This window comes from Chelonia mydas, chromosome 2, assembly GCF_015237465.2.
Source record: "Chelonia mydas isolate rCheMyd1 chromosome 2, rCheMyd1.pri.v2, whole genome shotgun sequence".
In the NCBI taxonomy this organism is placed as follows: domain Eukaryota; kingdom Metazoa; phylum Chordata; order Testudines; family Cheloniidae; genus Chelonia; species Chelonia mydas.
The window spans coordinates 109,083,570-109,101,965 of NC_057850.1; the positions used below are offsets into that span (position 1 = coordinate 109,083,570).

Genomic DNA, 18,396 nt, shown 5'->3' on the forward strand with positions numbered 1-18,396 from the left:
ACCAGAGCCAAGTCAGCATTTGTCTGGGTGGAATGTAAGTGGAAGAAGCATTGTTAGCAGCTGTGGTTATTTTGATATCTGGTATCCGTGAGGAATGTCAAAGTATTCCAAAGCTACATATCATCTTCATGATCTGCAGGCAGACACCCTTGATTTTGGGTAATGATCTGATACTCGTTAGTTCTTTGGAATGGGTTTCCTCCACTTTCCAGTGCTTTTTCAGCCATTTGCTCTTCATCCATGAGCTAGTCTTGTTTAGGTAGCGTACTGCTGGCTGTGGTGCTGTTTGCCTACAAAGTGAAGGATATCTTAAAAATGGAATGGACTGGTCACATCACAGTGGTGTGTGCACTATGTGAACAGAACAGGCTCCAGCTAACTCTCCCATAGCTGTACGAGCACTGCAATGGTAACTGGATTTAAAACTTGTTTAAATCAATACAGTGAGTAGATAAAACTCACGGGGCAAATATGTTGAGTGAGAAGATGCTAGTTCTTACATGGTGGGCCAAATTCATTCCCTGTCTACCAACTGAGTTGCACCAGGGATGAAGTTTGGTACACCTATTTTTCTGGCTTTAACTAAACTTTAAGACCTAAACCTCATCTCAGAAATGAATCTTTCACAATCCACTGAAAGAAAAGAGGAAACACGGTCAAAAAGACATGGACTTTTTTTGTCCCCCTGCTATTTTGTCTGAGAGCCAACTGTCTCCTTTTTCACTTTCCCTGCTCCATTAGCACAGTGGTCTTATGAAAGTGCAGAAGTAAGCTGCAGCAAGGAGGTTATTCAGGAGGCAAGTTTGCTCTTCATGGCTTTGCTTGGGATAAAGTTTCTGTTTCTTTTAGGTTTCAGAGTGGTAGCCGTGTTAGTCTGTATCAGCAAAAAGAATGAGGAGTACTTGTGGCACCTTGGAAAGTACTACTTGTTCTTTTTGTTTCTTTTAGGTCAGAGAACTATTGTCCTGCATAGAAAAGCAGACATATACTTTAATAAGCCAACAATCTTGAAAATAGAAAAGGAGTACTTGTGGCACCTTAGAGACTAACAAATGTATTTGAGCATAAGCTTTTGTGAGCTACAGCTCACTCAAAGTGAGCTGTAGCTCACGAAAGCTTATGCTCAAATACATTGGTTAGTCTCTAAGGTGCCACAAGTACTCCTTTTCTTTTTGCGAATACAGACTAATACGGCTGCTACTCTGAAATCTTGAAAATGAAATGCATTTCTACTGTAGACGACGGCATATATTATATGTGCCCCCACAAAGAGGCAATGCACATTCTCTCATGCTTCCCCATCATGTGGTAGAGACCCTCTAGCCTGTCTGAGCCATCACTTGCTACATAAGTAGGATGACTTAGGTATTCTTCACTCAGCTGCTGCCACTCCATTTTGCCCATGCCTAACTGTGCCATATGTATATACTGTTGTACTGTATCTATCATGTGCCATATGTATGTTCTTCACGTAGTATAGCGGATATATATTTTTGCTGGTGCTATAGGTGGGGCTGAAAGAACAACCTATTATCAAAGTTGCTTGACACTTCCCATTACAATACCTTGTTTTCAAACTTTGCCAGACTTTAACTGTTTGGAGGGAAATTTTCCATGCTAGGGTCTGCCATAGGCTGAATTGTTTAGGAAAATTTCAGACAAAATGGTTCAGCTGTTTCTGAGAATGAGGCTAGGGGACAATATGCTTGTTTTCCCTTGTTAAAAAAAATTCTGGCAACTTTTTTGTGTGAAAAATTATAGCGCCCCCATGCTTTGAACCAGGAACTCAAAATTTGGCAGGGGGGTGGCCTTTGTCTCAGGCACATACCATTTGTTGTCCCCAAGAAAGCTGCAAAAAATTGGCTAAGTTATTATAAGCCTTTGAAAAATCAAATTTTGCACATGCTCAGTACAGACTTTAGCTGCTGAATTCCCAGAAGATTCCATCAGCATTGAGCCTACTTCTCCCTGGGGCTGAGCGGGACTTGCCCTGCAATTGCAGCCCTGGGCTGCTGTGTGCTGTGACAATCCAGACACCTGATCTGAGAGCAGGGAGCCTGGTTAGCCTTTGCTCTAAATGACCCCTCCCTCCTCCCCCCATGCTGCTGGGGCCCAGGCAGGTGGAGGAAGTAGCTTTCTGATTGAATGACAGAGGAGACAAGAGCTGAACCTGGCAGAGGGAGTAGATCCGGAAAAGGAGCCTAGGAAGTTGGGAAGCACAGGAATGGAGGCAGGTGGGGGGGGGGGGGAGTGGGGTGGGAAACTGAGACTGGTGTTGGGGTGGAAAGCGAGACTGGAACTGGCTGGGCAAGGAGACTGGGGTTGGGAGCCAGGGAGGGAACCGGGGGGACTGGGAGCCAATAGATGGGAGGAAACTGAGATTGGATGAGGAGCTGGAGTGCAGGCTGGGCAAGGATTCTTGGACTGAGACCCAGTGGGACAAGGAGATTGAGGTGTAGGGGGAGGGGAGACAGCTTTGATGAGGAGCCAGGATGTGGGAGAACTGGGACTGACTGAACTGGTCCTGTGGGAAAAAATAGTATGTGATCATGTAATTAAAGACTGTATCATAATGCCTGTGCACAAAATGTTGTACAGGAAACCTTAAATCTGGTATTTCCCAACTTTGGGATGCTTGACTTTGCAATCTTAGTAATGTTCTTTTAACACAGGTTATCGTGTGTGACATTTTGTTTGTTCTGTCACAGTATATCTGGAACTATTTATCATCACATCTTTCTGTGCCTGTTACTCGCTCTGTAACATGGGGATTATGGGATGATTACTCACCTTTGTAAATGGCTTTGAGATCTCTCTTGATAAAAAACACCATTTAGTCCTGAAATAGTATTAGTATTTTTCTTTATCTTAGCTTGTATGCTCAGATGTTTGGGGCATTAATCTTACTCTGTCTCTTATGCACTGGGTAGTTTTATTGCACTGTAAGTGAATTATAAAATGAATAAATAATAATTATACACCAAGGTCCCATCACTTAAGTTTTTAAGGGACGTTTTAAGTCCCTGTCACCTGTGCAGTTGGGATAGTTGCAAAAATAAGACACGAAGCAACTGAACAGGTATAGCCCATAAACACAACTGCTGTTGCTGCTAAACTAGCCTCACGTTCTCAGACAGACAGTAACAATTAGGCAAATGCCATACCTCGTTCCTCAAAGATGATCTGTCTCCCGGGCTCTGGCAGACTATGAGAGGGAGTGGAAGCCATGGATGGGGCCCATCAGTGAGAAAACGTTGCTCACAGTCCAGAAGCATTCCCTTGTGGGAGCTGACAGCAAGAGGTTCAGCTATCTTAACCTCCAGCAGAGTGTGTCTCTTGCTATCCGCAAATAGAGTAAAACCCCAAACATCAGCAGGATATATTCCCCCTGGGCAATCAAAGCACCATGATACCAACTTAGGCCACTGGCTCAGTTTCCTTTGGAAAGCCCATCAAACACTTGTGTGAGCACCCAAGGCTTAACACGCCCACTGCTGCCACTGTCTGTTCTAAAATGCGGCAGAGATGGGAGTTTCTGGCTGTGCTCAGCTGCATGGGTCATACACAAGCACAAACTGCTGCAGATGGGGAAAAAGTGAAGCAAAATGAAGTAAAAATACTAGCTTTGGAGCAGCTTGCACAACAAAATCAAAAGCAGGAAACTTATTAGGCTGGAAAGGGCTGATCCTGTAAGGTGCTCCCTCAGGTCACATGCTCATCAATCAGCTCGAAGGGCATTTAGCATCTAGCAATAGGTGCTCAGCACTTTACAGGACAGGACCTACATTAACATACAGAGAGCTGCCCCAGAATCCTTCATTCCTCCCTTCCTCCACCTACATGGCTCTTCCCCAACCACCATTCCACTCACTGCCACCACCACGTTGCACAGAAGATGAAACATTCAGGTCTAAGATGAAAAACCTCAAGCTTGTGCTTTATGAAGCCCATAGCTTATGGTGAAGAACATGATGAGAGAATTATATTTTGTACTAGAGGCGAGATTACCCAACTCACTTGTGGATTATCGCATCAAAAAACTATTTCTGCTAGCACAGTGCCTTCTGCTGTGACTCCTCAATGTACAGTAAACCAACAGTTAAAATGTCTGTTGGTTTGTAATAGAGCTCTCAGTAGCAGCAGTAGTGGACACAGTCCTTCATTGACAGGGAGGTGGCCTGTGTGAGCATTGAGGGCTTACATTTCCAATTTTTATGCTTCTGGGGTTTGCAACAGGGAGTGAATGTTGCGGTTTTTACCAGTAGTATCATTAGCAGAATGTGTAGCAGAGTAAATAAGGTTTAAAAAGATAATGAAACTACAATGATTAATCTGGGTTCCTAAAAATCCTGTCCAGTTGTTGTGTCCTAAATGTGCACACAGCTTTGTCATTTCCACTGGCACCTAATCATGCTAATCATTACATTTGAATTTTCCATGCTGGTTCCCAAGGGTTGCTGTGTTATTACAGGTTTTGTATTGTACAAATGTTTGCTGTGTCAAATTAGTTTTGAGGGCACCAATGAGTGTGAGCTCCCTGCTGCTCACTGACTTCTATTTTGTTTTGCTTGTTGCAGGATGGAGGCTGTAGCTGTCCAGGAGATGTCGCCAAAGCGTTTGGTAAGTACACTGTGTCGTGTTTAGAGTCTGAGGGCCTGATTCATCTCCGATGAAACTCCCATGCAGTCAGTAAAGTTACATCAGCGTGAATTTGGCCTTAAATGTCTAATCAATACCAGGCTATCTTCATCCCTGGGGTAACCCCACTAAAGTTAATACACAAACTATGAATTTGGCCCTACATCTAATTTATAGAGTCCAAATTATACAGACCAAAAAAATGCACAGATCAACGTCTTATTTAGAAACATTGGGGTGACTGAGGCGGGAGTTTTATGACCTGCAGAGACAGTAGCTGAAAGATAAAGGTTACCTCCAACTAGCTTTCACCATTACTTCACTGGGACGTTGCCAAATCTGGGAGGCCTGACATTAGTCTTTGTTTCGTTTCGGTTCGTGGCCACGCCATGCGTAAGACACATGCAGTTCGTCCTGACCCTCTGTTCTGCTCAGCTGCTCACTGTTGAGAGCAGGCTGACAAGTGAAGGTACAATGTGTATGCAGCAAAACAACGATTGCAGGCAAACTCGATGTCCGGGGTAAATTGTAGGGAGTCAGTCGCACAGCTGAAGAGTGGGGATTTAATTTTTACTAAGCCGCTGGGGCTGAGCAAGCTTTCAGTATATCCCAGTTAATTATTAAGAGAGAGAGTTTGTTCTCACTGTTATCAGTGGCTTCGGTGGAGTTACTCCAACTTTACGCTGGTGTGACTGAGCAGAATCTGCCTTACGTGTTTTCTGTTGTTCACAGAAATTACAGCTGGGGCCTGTCAGTCCTAGCAGTAAGGTTGACGTTGGTTCATGTTTAAGCTGGGCAGTCCTGATTTTGATGGGGCTGAGCGCATCCCCACACTGGGATGGTAGGGCATAAAGACACCCTGGAATACCTTTGGGGGTGTTACAACATGGCAATGCCAGGGTGCAACAGGACAACACAGTGTCATTGTTATGCTAGCATGTTGTGATGCCAGTGTCACAGCACGGCATTGTGGTACAGCATATATCTCCAAAAAGGTACATTAGAATTGGAAAAGGTACAGAGAAGGCAACAAAAATGATTAAGGGTATGGAACAGCTGCCTTATCAGGAGAGATTTTAAAGACTGGAACTGTTCAGGTTGAAAAAGAGACGACTAAGAGGGGATCTGATAGAGATCTATAAAATCATGACTGGTGTGGAGAAAGTGACTAAGGAAGTATTATTTACCCCTTCACATAACACAAGAACCAGGGGGCACCTGATGAAATTAATAGGCAGCAGGTTTAAAACAAACGAAAAAGTACTTCTTCACACAACGCACAGTCAACCTATGGAACTTGTTGCTATGGCCAAAATTATAATGGGGGTTCAAAAAAAGATTTAGATAAGTTCGTGGAGGATAGGTCCTTCTTGGCTAATAGCCACTGATGGTCAGGGATGTGACCCCCATGCTTTGGGTATCCCTAAACCTCTGACTGCCAAGAAGCTGTGAGTGGACAGCAGGCGGTGGAACACTTGTTGATTGCCTGTTTTCTTCATTTCCTTTGAAGCACCTGGATTTGGCCACTGGTGGAAGAGGGGATACTGGGCTAGATGGACCATTGGTCTGACCCAGTGTGGCCATTCTTATGTTCTTATATTTACCTGGCAGGAAATTTTCAAAGGGTAGAAATCAGAGGCCTAAACCAAAACCTCAGATCTGCACCAACCCAAACTTTGTGTGAGTGCTGGGAGAGTTGAAATCCAGCTCCGAGGATTGCATATAGCTCCTATCTTTAGAATAGGCCAGATGATAAAGGGAGAATTAAAGCAGGATCTTTGTGATCTGGGACCCATAGTCAGGAAGCCTCAGTTCTGGAGTGAGCGGCCAGGCCAGCACTCTAGCTGATTGCCGCCAGCTGGGTACTATCGACTTGCTGCTTGGAATCCTCGGAACTATCACAGGACCCTTAGATCACATCATGAGTGACATGACCTAGGGTTGTGGAGCGCTGTTAGAATTGTAAAAGCGGCAAAGAGTCCTGTGGCACCTTACAGACTAACAGACTTATTGGAGCATAAGCTTTCGTGGGTGAATACCCACTTCGTCAGATGCATGTAGTGGAAATTTCCAGAGACAGGTATAAATATGCAAGCAAGAATCAGGCTAGGGATAATGAACTTAGCTCCATCAGGGAGGATGAGGCCCTCTTCTAGCAGTTGAGCTGTGAGCACCAAGAGAGGAGAAACTGCTTTTGTAGTTGGCTAGCCATTCACAGTCTTTGTTTAATCCTGAGCTGATGATGTCAAATTTGCAAATGAACTGAAGCTCAGCAGTTTCTCTTTGAAGTCTGGTCCTGAAATTTTTTTGCTGCAGGATGGCTACCTTTCAATCTGCTGTTGTGTGTCCAGGGAGGTTGAAGTGTTCTCCTACAGGTTTTTGTATATTGCCATTCCTAAGATCTGATTTGTGTCATTTATCCTTTTACGTAGGGACTGTCCAGTTTGGCCAATGTACATAGCAGAGGGGCATTGCTGGCACATGATGGCGTCTATTACATTGGTGGACGTGCAGGTGAATGAACCGGTGATGGTGTGGCTGATCTGGTTAGGTCCTGTGATGGTGTCGCTGGTGTAGATATGTGGGCAGAATTGGCATCAAGGTTTGTTGCATGGATTGGTTGGTGAGAATATGCTTAAGGTTGGCGGATGTGTACCCAGAAGCCTCCTGCTGCAAGACAAGCCCAAGAAAGAAACCAGCAGAACTCCACTGGCCGTCACATACAGTCCTCAGCTAAAACCTCTTCAACGCATCATCAGTGATCTACAACCCATCCTGGACAACGATTCCTCACTTTCACAGGCCTTGGGAGGCAGGCCAGTCCTCACCCACAGACAACCCACCAACCTGAAGCATATTCTCACCAGCAACTACACACCGCAGCATAGTAATTCTAACTCAGGAACCAATCCATGCAACAAACCTCGATGCCAACTCTGCCCACATATCTACACCAGCGACACCATCACAGGACCTAACCAGTCTATAAGGTGTCACAGGACTCTTTGCTGCTTTTACAGATCCAGACTAACACGGCTTCCCCTCTGATACCTGTTAGAATTGTGTAATTCTGACATGGTTGAATGGAGGCAGCTGGTGCTGGCTTTGGACAGTCCAAAGTTGGCCTGAACCTGGGGCCACTGTCACTATGTCTACGCAGCCAGCGGGAGCAAGACTCCGAGCCTGCATAGGGCTTAAAATAGTTGTGTAGACAGCATTTGGAAGCTGCAGCTCAGCCTGGAGGTCAGGCTCCGAAGCCTGGGGGAGGGGGATCTGTCTGTCAACCTGGCCTGGGAGACTCACTCCTGTAGGTTGTATAGATATACCCCATAGGGCTAAGTCGCCCCGCTCAATGATTGGATTGGATAGAATTTCGCATGTGGCATTTTACTGTCAGTTGTTCCACAGTCACCCCCGGTGCAGTTTGTTCTTTGTTCTGCCAGTCTCTCTTCAGCCTGATCCTGCTCAGTCTCCTGCCCTGGTTGTTGTTAAGGACATTACAAGCTGAGGACTATGACCTCACTGCATTCCAAGCTGGAGGGGAAGAGACCTGGCCAGTGGAAAAACTCTTATTTCAATGGGAATCTTTCCAGAAATTAGAACAACAGGAAACTACTTCAAAACGTTTAACTGTTTGTCTTTGTAATGTTCGCTGTGAGTCCGAAGGGTCTCTTTGGGCTGCCCTGAGCAGAAATTTGCTCTCTGAAACCTGTGGAAGTGCAGATGTGGGCGTGGCAACTGGCTAGTCAGGATATGCATTGGGGCATTAGAGCCCTCTTGAGTGAGACCCCAGATTGCTTCTTGGAGAGGGGGAGGGTTGAGAAGCACTTGAGATTAGGCAACAATTCTGCACTGGCAGCAGGCCAGACAAAATGACCAAACAATTAGGGCTGTGTCGTTCTGAGAGTTGACACAGATTAGGGCGATCTCCTTAGCGTTAATAGATTGATGATTGAGAGCCCCCGTAGGGCCAGGGGCCCATGCTAGTAGATTTGAATGCAGGATTGGAGCCCAAGGTAGACAAACATAACAGCCCAGATGCACACCAGACTGGATGACCTGATGATGGAAGTGTTTGAAAGCAGCATGGAGATCACTGGTGTTCAATATGTGGTTATTGTTGAAAGACATTGTGAAAAGGAGCCGTTGGAATGGGCATCTGAAAGAACAGCCAGGCTGGTTGTTCTGTGCTTAGTGCCAGGAAAGAAGCTCCAAGCGTAAAGGGGGGCATGGAAGGAAGCAAAAAAGGTGAGTGTGACAGGAGGCGGCAAAGGGGCATTTAGGAGGCAGCCAGCGAGGCAATAGGAAGAAATTAAATGAATGGAGGTGCAGCGCTGTGCAGAGCCTTGAGGGTAAGGACAAGCAGACTAAAAGGTGAGGGTTTGCCAGCATGGGTGGCAGGTATCGTAGGCCAGGGGAAGCTAAACCTCCCCTAACCCAGGCCGTGGCCCCGCCCATGGTCCACCCTGAGGCCCCGCCCTCATTCCCCCTCTCCCCTGAAGCTGGCGGGGGCTCAGCTCCACCCGGCCACCTGGAGCTTGGGGGCCTGAAGGTCGCACTGGCAGCCTGGTGCAGCTTAGGCCAGCTGGCGGCCCAGGAGTCAGGCTGGTGCTTGAGCCAACCGTCAGCCCAGGGACAGTGCTCAGGCTGGGCGCTGGCATGAGGTGGCTGGGGCAGGCGGGCTGGAGCGCCTCTGGCCATGGGGGGCCCCTCAGGGCTCCAGGTGTGAGTGGGGGAGGATCAGGGCCCTGATGGTTGGGGGCGGGCCCTGGGGGCTAGCCTCCCTGAAGGGCGGGGTCATTCGCTGCCCATGTCTGCCAGTGAATGGTTTCAGAGAGTGCAGTGATGTGATTGGAAAATGCCTCTTGCAGCAGCCATTTGGTTAGACTGGGGGAAGCAAAGGGAGGGAGTATAGGTTACAACGGGATGTGGGAAATGACCAGCCGGGCACAGCTGGTGTGTTTGTGCGAAGTGTGCAGAAGAAGAGCTGGAGTGTCTCGATGTTTCAGGAGAACTGACAGGATCCAGTTATAGTCTGGATGTGAGGACACAATGAGAGGGAGAAGTCAAAGATGACGCTGAGGTTTTGGACCAGGGTGCCTGAGTTGAGAGTGAAAAGTTCGGGGGTGGTGAAAAAGGAAGGGAAAGGATTTGAGGTGGAGAGGAAGGTTGAGAACAAGGAAATCAGTCTGTTTTAGCACCTGTTTTCATCACTGCACTAGCTGAGTGCCTCACAAACATGAGTGGCTTCCATGAACCTTCTCGTGAGGTAGGGAAGTATCATCCCTTTTGACAGAGGCGGAAACTGAGGCATGGAGCAATTAAGTGACTTGGCCACGATCACATTGGAAGCCTGTGGCTCAGCTAGGAACAGAACGCAGGGCTCCTGAATCCCAGTCCAGTGTCCAAGGCACAACACAGCCTTCCTGCCGAGGGGTAGTGATGGGATGAGTTATGAGAGTAGAGACGGGATGAAGTAGCTGTTTTGGAGTCATTAGCATAGAGGGGGTAAGTGAAACTATGAGAGCAGAAAACATCTGCTCTGCATAGAGGATTTATCAGACAGACCTTACAGTGGTTTCTTTGCAGTCTGTCATGCTGCGTATCTGTGGAGCCTGATAATGCTCACTGAGGATCCTTATGAAAAGTACTTACTGTGTTGTTGCACTTTCCCTTTCCTGACAAATGGGCTTTTGAATGGAAACATTGTCCATGGAAAACAAAGACTCCAGCTGTGTGTGATCGTGAGCGAGCAAAAAGCCCGGTTTGCAATCCATCACCAGCACCTCTGGTCACTACGGAGCGTGAGCAAGCCAAACAAACATAGCCCCCACCTCCGCACAAAAGGGGAAGAGTGTTCTGAAAACCCCTGGTCCTCAGTGAAGCAGAAAGTACTGAAGCAAAAGCACTTTGGGAAAAACAATGTTAAAAGGACTTCTTGTGGTTGGAGCTGGTGGATGGTAAGAACGTGTATTTCAGTTAGTTTAGTTCAATGTTCTGGAGGGTATGAGGTCAAGTTCTGGGCTAGGTTTGCAGAAACCCTGCCCATCCCTGACAGGAACCTTGGTAAACTATGCTGGGGTAAGCAAAAGTGGTAAATTTTTATACCAGTAATTTAAAGCCATTCCCCCCGCCCCCCCCAAGTGATTCAAGTGTTTTTTTTGTTTTGTTTTAAATTAGAGCTGTGAGGGAACCGGAATTGCTGTTTTCTGGGAAATGCTCAGGGCCCTACCAAATTCACGGTCCATTTTGGTCAACTTCATGGCCAGGGTTTTTTTTAATTAGTCAGTTTCACGTTTTCAGATGTGTACTTCTGAAATTTCACAGTGTTGTAATGGTGGGGGTCCTGACCCAAAAGGGGGTTGGGTGGGGGGGAGTCACAGCTGGAGGAGGTTCACAGAGGTGAAGCTGGGCTCTGAAGCTTCCTGCAGCTGGGGAAAGTTTGTGGAGGTGGGTCTGTGCAAGGGAAGAGGAAGTCCTGTCTCTCCCTGGCCTGAGCAGGACTAGCAGCTGGAGTGTGGTAGGAGCCCCCTGGCTAGGGCACTCCCAGCCCTGCCCTGCCCTTCCACCTCCCCTCCAGACCTCCCCTGTGAAATCTAGCTATTGATTTAATGGTCCGTGACATGTTTGTCACGTCCATGAATTTGGTAGAGCCTTAGAAATGCTGCAGTTTTGAAATTTGGTTTTGATGTGAGAGGACCATGGCCCCAGAAAGTTTGATGGAGTGGATTGATGGGGTGGAGAAGCCATCACCAGAGAGAGGGTGAGGACTAGGTGGCAGCATTGGTAGGGCAGAGACCCAGGAGAACCAAAAGCACTTTGTCAAGGCAGCCTTTGTTTTGTTTTGGGGTCCCTTTGGATGGACTGAATCTAGGCCTCCACGTAATTTTAATCCAGCCATGGTGTTAAGAAGTACAATTCTCACAGTGCCATTGCTTTAAAGATGGTATACGGTTATGCTGAGGAAAGAGAGGCTCCCCACAAGTGATCTAGAATGACTGTGATGAAGGTGGGCACTAATCCTGGTTTTGGTAGTTTAGGAAAAGTATCAGATTAGTTTCTAACTGGGCCTTTGAATCTCACAGCCATCTGAAACAGCCTGTCAGTGAGCTGGCGTGACAGGAGACCCTGAATGGGTGCTTGTCTATAAATATTACATATGCTACAGTGATTTGGCACAAAGATAATTTTTTAAAATACCTTTTAACATGAACATATTGTTCTCATCAAATAAACAGTGGGGCAGATGGAGCAAGAGTTATATACCAGGGCAGATGGGTTCTGTGTTAGTTGCCCTGTAGCTGGACTCAACTTTGCTAGGGCTATTAGAAATGAACCCAGACTCCATAATTTGGATGTGATTCCAGATAAAAATATTCCAATATTCAGGTTTGTCTCTACGGTTTTGGTTCATCCTATGATACAGATAGAGGAGCGGTGAAGATCAGATAAGGATCCAGATTTTCCCAAGTTTTTTTGGGGAGGGCGGGGGTTGGGCAATATTTTGGTTTGGTTCAACAGAGATGGGAGCCAGTCATAAAGGTTTTATCTAGATTTGAACTTTCCCAACATTTGGAAGTGTTTAGATGTGGCATTTTAGTTCTGGCCCATCTCTGTGAGATCAGGTTCTGCATAAATGCCAGTTATTTGTGGGCAGTGTAAAGGAGCTGGGCAGCGGAGGAGAGTGCTGTCTATACCAGTAACTCAGTTCCACACAGACATAGACAAAACAGTCATCTTGGACCACTGAAGTGTTTTGTTTCAGGGGTGGATCACAACAGGCTCTAAAAACAGCAAGATCTGAACCTTTTTACCTGGTTCAAAAACATTTGCTTCTATTTTAAAAATGAGTTTTCAGTTTCTTGGAATTCTGCATGTCCTGGTTCCAACCAAGACTGGAAGCCCTGAAATGTCCTAGAGGAGGCTGTTCAAGGTATAACTCCAGCACAGATGGGAAAACTGGCCAATCTCTTGAGAGAACCTATTCAGATTCCAAAAGCCTCATCCTACTTCTGTTAACTACAGTGGCCTCATGATCTGCAAACCCAAGGGAGGCGTAGGAGCTGGATAAGCATCCAGATATTTGGGTGTTTATTATTATATTTTGTATAACCCTGGCGATGAGGAGGACCGGTGACGGACTAGAACCCCAGTGTGCTGTGTGCCTTTCATATACACGAGAAAGAAAATGAGCCATGCCCCGGCTAGTTTACAATGTTAGGTTTCAGAGTAGCAGCCGTGTTAGTCTGTATTTGCAAAAAGAAAAGGAGGACTTGTGGCACCTTAGAGACTAACCAATTTATTTGAGCATAAGCTTTCATGAGCTACATCCGATGAAGTGAGCTGTAGCTCACGAAAGCTTATGTTCAAATAGGTTAGTCTCTAAGGTGCCACAAGTCCTCCTTTTCTTTTTACAATGTTAGTAATCTGAACCAAACACAAACTCACCTCATACCCATTGCGGTTTACCCCTCACTGTACTGTATGACTGCATTGCTGGGGGGGGTGGGGGGAGCGGGCAGAAAAATTTCAGAGCCATACATCTTTCACTTCAAAAGTCCACTTACAAAGTAAATAAAGGTGAACGTTCCTCTTCCATGTCCTCCCAAACATGTATTCCCATTCACGTATATGACCTGATTGGAGAGGATTTGGGGAGCTGTGCAGCTGACTGACATCTTCTCCGTGTGTTTGGATTGTAATGCGAGTTAAAAGCACTAAACTGAATTTGAAAGCGAGAACATGGAAGCGAAAAAGAGCACTTTCTGTGGTGTTCAGTATCACAGCCAGATCAGATGCCTCTTGTTTGAAATATCAAGGGAATACGACATCAGCGTGTATAGGTCCCGCTGGTAGAGGATGTCTTTTAACTTGGTTGTGTCTGTTACAGTTAAGGTTTCCCTGCTCTGAAGCATTCAAGACAGGGCTGGCTATCATTTTCGGCTGCATGACTGTTTTTGCTTTGTTTTTTATTGTGCTCTCTCTCTCTCTCGCCCCCACCCCCATCCTTCTCATCTCACGTTCTCTGCTGATCACAGGAGCTGGTGCTGATTTTGTCATGCTTGGAGGAATGTTTGCAGGCCACGATCAATGTGCTGGAGAGGTTCTAGAAAAAAATGGCAAGAAGATGAAACTGTTCTACGGGATGAGTTCTGATACAGCCATGAAGAAGCACGTAGGAGGAGTTGCTGAATACAGGTACAAGTTATACTCAGATTTTACTATGGGCTGGAACCACCACCAAACCTGCTTCTGGATCTGCATTTTGCAACTGGCTCCTGTTACAAGCTGGGCCTGTTCCCTCTTCTGGATGAGCACCAGGCTGTTGTATACAGACCCAACTCCTGGGCCTATATGCTTCCAAGATCTCTGTGACTGGGAAGTGACTGGGCACTGTTCCTAAAGCTGGATGTCTTAGGCACACGAACAGAGGTGCAGACTCCTTGTCTGACACCCTTCTTGGGCAGTGGGACCTGGCAGTCCAGCTGTCTGAGCCCCATGTTGCTTACTCACATCCCCCCTGAATCCACCTGGCTGTGGGAGCTCTGGTGTCTTCAGGGACAACATGACAGGAAGGGAAGGAACACAGTGTTAAAGGATTTTTTTAATCACAGACACTTTACTCTTGAAAGCACTGGAGAGTTACAGATCTATGGAAAACAACAACATTCTCACCCTGATATCAGCCCTGCTCTGAGTCCTGCGTTTTATGAGCATCCTTAGAGAATCACCCCTCTTTTATCTTAGACCACATTTTGTTCTTGTGCATTTAACCGGGGGAGTTGTGGATTCCAGGCCCCTCCTTCCCCCAGTTGGCTTCTGGGTAGGTAGACTATGGGTTATTCATAGTCAATGACCATACCAGTAGAAAACCCATTATTCCAGTAGGGGATATTCATTCAGTGTTGATGGCGCTGTCATACCTCCTCATACATAGTCTTTCCAGGAGGAGTCCAGCCAGCCCCTACCATAAAATGGATACTCTGATCCACAAAGGAATTCACAATACAACATGAAGGTCACACTCCAGAAGGAAGGTTATAATGGACAAAATGGGATTGACAAAACAAAATGGAGTTCACAGACATATCCCCAGTCTGGCACAGCCCCTAACTTTGCAGCAGGCCAAGCCACAACCCAGGATGCAAACGCCTCCCAAACTTTGATCCAAGCCTAAATTTAGCAGCTTGCATCTGTCTTCAGAGCTGCTGCTTATTATTAACTGTTTTTAAAGATGTAGAAAGTACCCTATAGACATACATAGTACTTACAGAAGGCAGGTAACTTCTCCCTAAGACATTTAAGTCTAGCAGCGTTGGCCTAAATTTCCCATGTATTCAGTATTGCTTATTGGGTTGCAACAAAATGCCTGTAATAATGGAGATCAAAAAAGTTAGTGGCAGGCAAAGTGCAGCCATCAAGGGAGACCTGAGCATAGACATGGTCATGGCACTTCTGCCTTCTGTTCTGGCTGAAATCAGACCCATCAAGGAGACAGAGCTGCCCCACTCATTGGTCCAATAATTTGGGCCAAATACTGAACACAGCTGCATCTACTCCAGTTCCTAAGGAAAGCTTTTGGGGAGGAGTAAAAAGACATCTTTAGGACAAAGGATTGAGGTGGGGAGGGGGGGAGAGAGAGAGAGCTAAGAGAAATCGTGCAGTTGCGATTTAGTCCCCACTAAAGGGTTAATCCTGCAAAAAATAAAAATACACAAGTGGCATAGCCAGCAGCTCCCCTCCGTTTGCAGTATGGGAAGGGCAGGGTGGTTGCAACCTCTCAGTTGAGAAACCATAAGCTAGATTAAGCCTTTGCTCAGTGCCTTGGATATGGGGCAGCACACACCTGTGCTTCCCCAGAAGGAACCCTGGAGAAGAATTGTGGCTCTGCTCCTGGGCAGGGGTGGAGTAATTGGACATTGCTGAGTGTAATATAATCTCCCCTACTTGTGCTCCAATCCACCTCCCCAACCTGTTGGGTGGGGGGAACCAGGCAGTCCCTACTTGTCCGCCCGACCCAATGTCTAGGAAGCCCTAACAGCCAAAGAGCAGTGGGGAGTCTTTTTCTTTTCAGCTCAAATGTTTCTTTGCAGCTAAAATGTTGCACAAGAGAATGGCCCTGTTTAGGACAAGCTGAAATGTTGCACAAGGCAGTCTGCATGCCTGCATGAGCTGTAATTCACTCGATCATGTCTCACGCCAGTCCCAAGAGGCTGTTAATTTTTTTTTCCATGATGTCGCTTGGCATCAAAGCATCTGGAACTAACAGTCTGAGTGGATGTTACCAGCAATTATCTTATAATTTAAAAATGGCAGCTGCCAGTTACACACAAGCACTGGCAGCCTTTCATCTGAGCTGCAATTACAAACTCCACTTTCGCCCTCTTTTTTATGTCAGTGACTGGAGCATGTATACAGCGGGGTAGGTCTAAACCATTACATTGTTCAGCACAGCGTGTCATTAATGACCATTTCACAATGGAACAGACCGCCCGAACAAGCCGAGCAAATCTTTGGAGGCTCAGTTCAGTTAGTGACAGGCCACCACCGATGTTGGTGAAGGTTGTGTGCCAGGGTGGCAACTGAAAGGCCAAATTCCACCCCCCAGTTACGAGCGAGCGAGAGAGAGAGAGAGTGAGTGTGTGTGTGTGGTAACTGGGGGCAAGATTCATCACTAAGGTTCTGACAGTGGAGTAAATTGATAACACCATTGAAATCCAGTGTCCCATTTGGATAAACAGTGCAGAAGGAAAGGGGCTTTATTTAGCTACTTAAACATAAAGGTTAGTTGCTTTCAGCCCTGCCAGAAATGCTGCACAAGCTGCCATCCTGTTAGAGGCACACTCCCTCTTTTCCACTCCCTGATTTATGAAGGCTTAGAGTGCTCAGGGAATGTGTTACCCAAGCTTCTCTAAAAAGAACAGGAGGACAGGAAAGCTTTGCATCCGATATGCATCCGATGAAGTGAGCTGTAGCTCACGAACGCTTATGCTCAAATAAATTGGTTGGTCTCCAAGGTGCCACAAGTCCTCCTGTTCTTTTTGCCGCTGCAGACTAACACGGCTGCTCCTCTGAAACCAGCTTCTCTGACTCTCTCAGGCAGCTGAAAGTTTCAACAGCCAATAAGAGGCTGCTGCTCCTGTGTTGTAAGCGATAGGTTACAGAGTTGTGTACGGGGGATTCCTGCTAGCAGCGAACCTAGGAATCCAGCCAGGCAGCCTGATACTCTGCTGCACTGGCACTAGCTGTTAGCAGTATAGGGTGCTTAGATACCATGCCTCGTACACAGGGTTATAGAACGGTGGACACGGCCCCAGGAGGATATAGTTAATTGGCTAATCTGGTTTGGTTGAGTTTTTTGGTCTGCCACAGATACTGTAGATTCAAAATAGTTTTTAAAAATAGGGGTTATTGTTTCTACAGCACTGAGAGAGGGCATGGTGGTGCTGAAGAGGCAAATCAAAGAAATGGGGCCAGATTTTGCCTTCAATTCCATAGGCGTAGAGCTAAACTAACTACACTGAAGTACCGCAAATTCTAGCCCACAGCCAAATCTGGTCCGGAGTGCCGTTTCTAAAATGTCCAGTCTAACCTCAGCATTTATAATGTTGGGTGCCTAAAGGCAGGGGCTTGCTTAGGGTTTTCAAAGATGCCAGAGGGAACTGCTACTCCAAACCTATTGAAATTCAGTGGGCGTTGAGTGCTTTGCCCTCCTTTGAAAATCCCAACTGTCAGTCTGTGTTGAGGCACCAACAGAAGTGGTTAGCCCCGCAGCTTCCAATCAAGCTGCTGGGGATCTGGGATCCCTCAGCCACTGTGAAAATCAGGCCACTTAAAGTGCCTGAGTATGGATTTATGATCTCAAAACTGAAAATTTTGCCTTGAGAACTCTGTCACAGTTCAGGGCAACTGCACCTGTATTTCCACCCGTGGTACAACAAGGGCACCACCTCTAGGCTCATGGTTCATCAGGAATCACCTTGCTAGGATGGAGACCTGCATCTCCCTCACTATTTTGGTTAAATAGCCTCTCTTTCTGAGTCGGTCCCTGGAGAATCCAGTTTGATCAAGTATATGCAAGCTTTCCTCCAGGTGGTGGTAGCTCTCTGGAGGTGTTACAACTTGAGCATATTTGAATTCATGATCCTTGACCTCCCCTTGTTGTAAAAACAAAACAAAACACCCAACCCCAAACCTTAACAGGTATTGTCCAAAATGCACAGCATTGCACTCTCTGACTATAACCTAACATGTTATATAACCAACTACTGCTTGATCATTTTCTGAACAAGTTAACTATGAAGTGGCGTTAGGATTTTGGACACAAATGAAGCTTTCCAACCACTTTAAAGCACAAGATCCCATTCCCAGCAGTCACAGGACAATGCACATTCTAAGCCCCTCTGCCTTGCCCCAAAGATGATGTTTGCCTCATGTTGCACAATCATCTTATTCGAAGGAACACAAAGATCAGATGACATCTGGGGACATTCCACTACAGCAGGGCCTGCAAAGGGTGGGATAGTGAGGCAGGAGGGATAGGTGTGAAAATCACAAGACCAAATTCTTCTCTGACCTAAGCCCACAGACTTCAACTTCTTTCTTTTTGCCTCCTGAGGAAAAAAGAAAATCTGCTTTGAAAGACAATGCAGGCCGTTTGCCTGTGTGCCAGTCATTTACACTATATAAAGTATTTCTGCAGTCTGCCCTGTTGGAATAGCTCTAATTCTGCTTTCATCTGAGTAAGGAGTAAGCTGA

General features: G+C 46.4%; 1 protein-coding gene across 6 annotated transcripts in view; it reads left to right on the plus strand.

Annotated features, from left to right (window-relative positions):
• GMPR (guanosine monophosphate reductase) overlaps positions 1–18,396 on the plus strand; it is a 66,157-nt gene that overhangs the window by 42,368 nt on the left and 5,393 nt on the right. For all 6 annotated transcript variants that reach the window (XM_037893105.2, XM_037893104.2, XM_037893106.2 and 3 more), the window contains 2 exons: positions 4,578–4,620; positions 13,677–13,836. In XM_037893105.2, the coding sequence (XP_037749033.1) occupies positions 4,578–4,620; positions 13,677–13,836 (203 nt within the window). The remainder of the gene's footprint in view (positions 1–4,577; positions 4,621–13,676; positions 13,837–18,396) is intronic.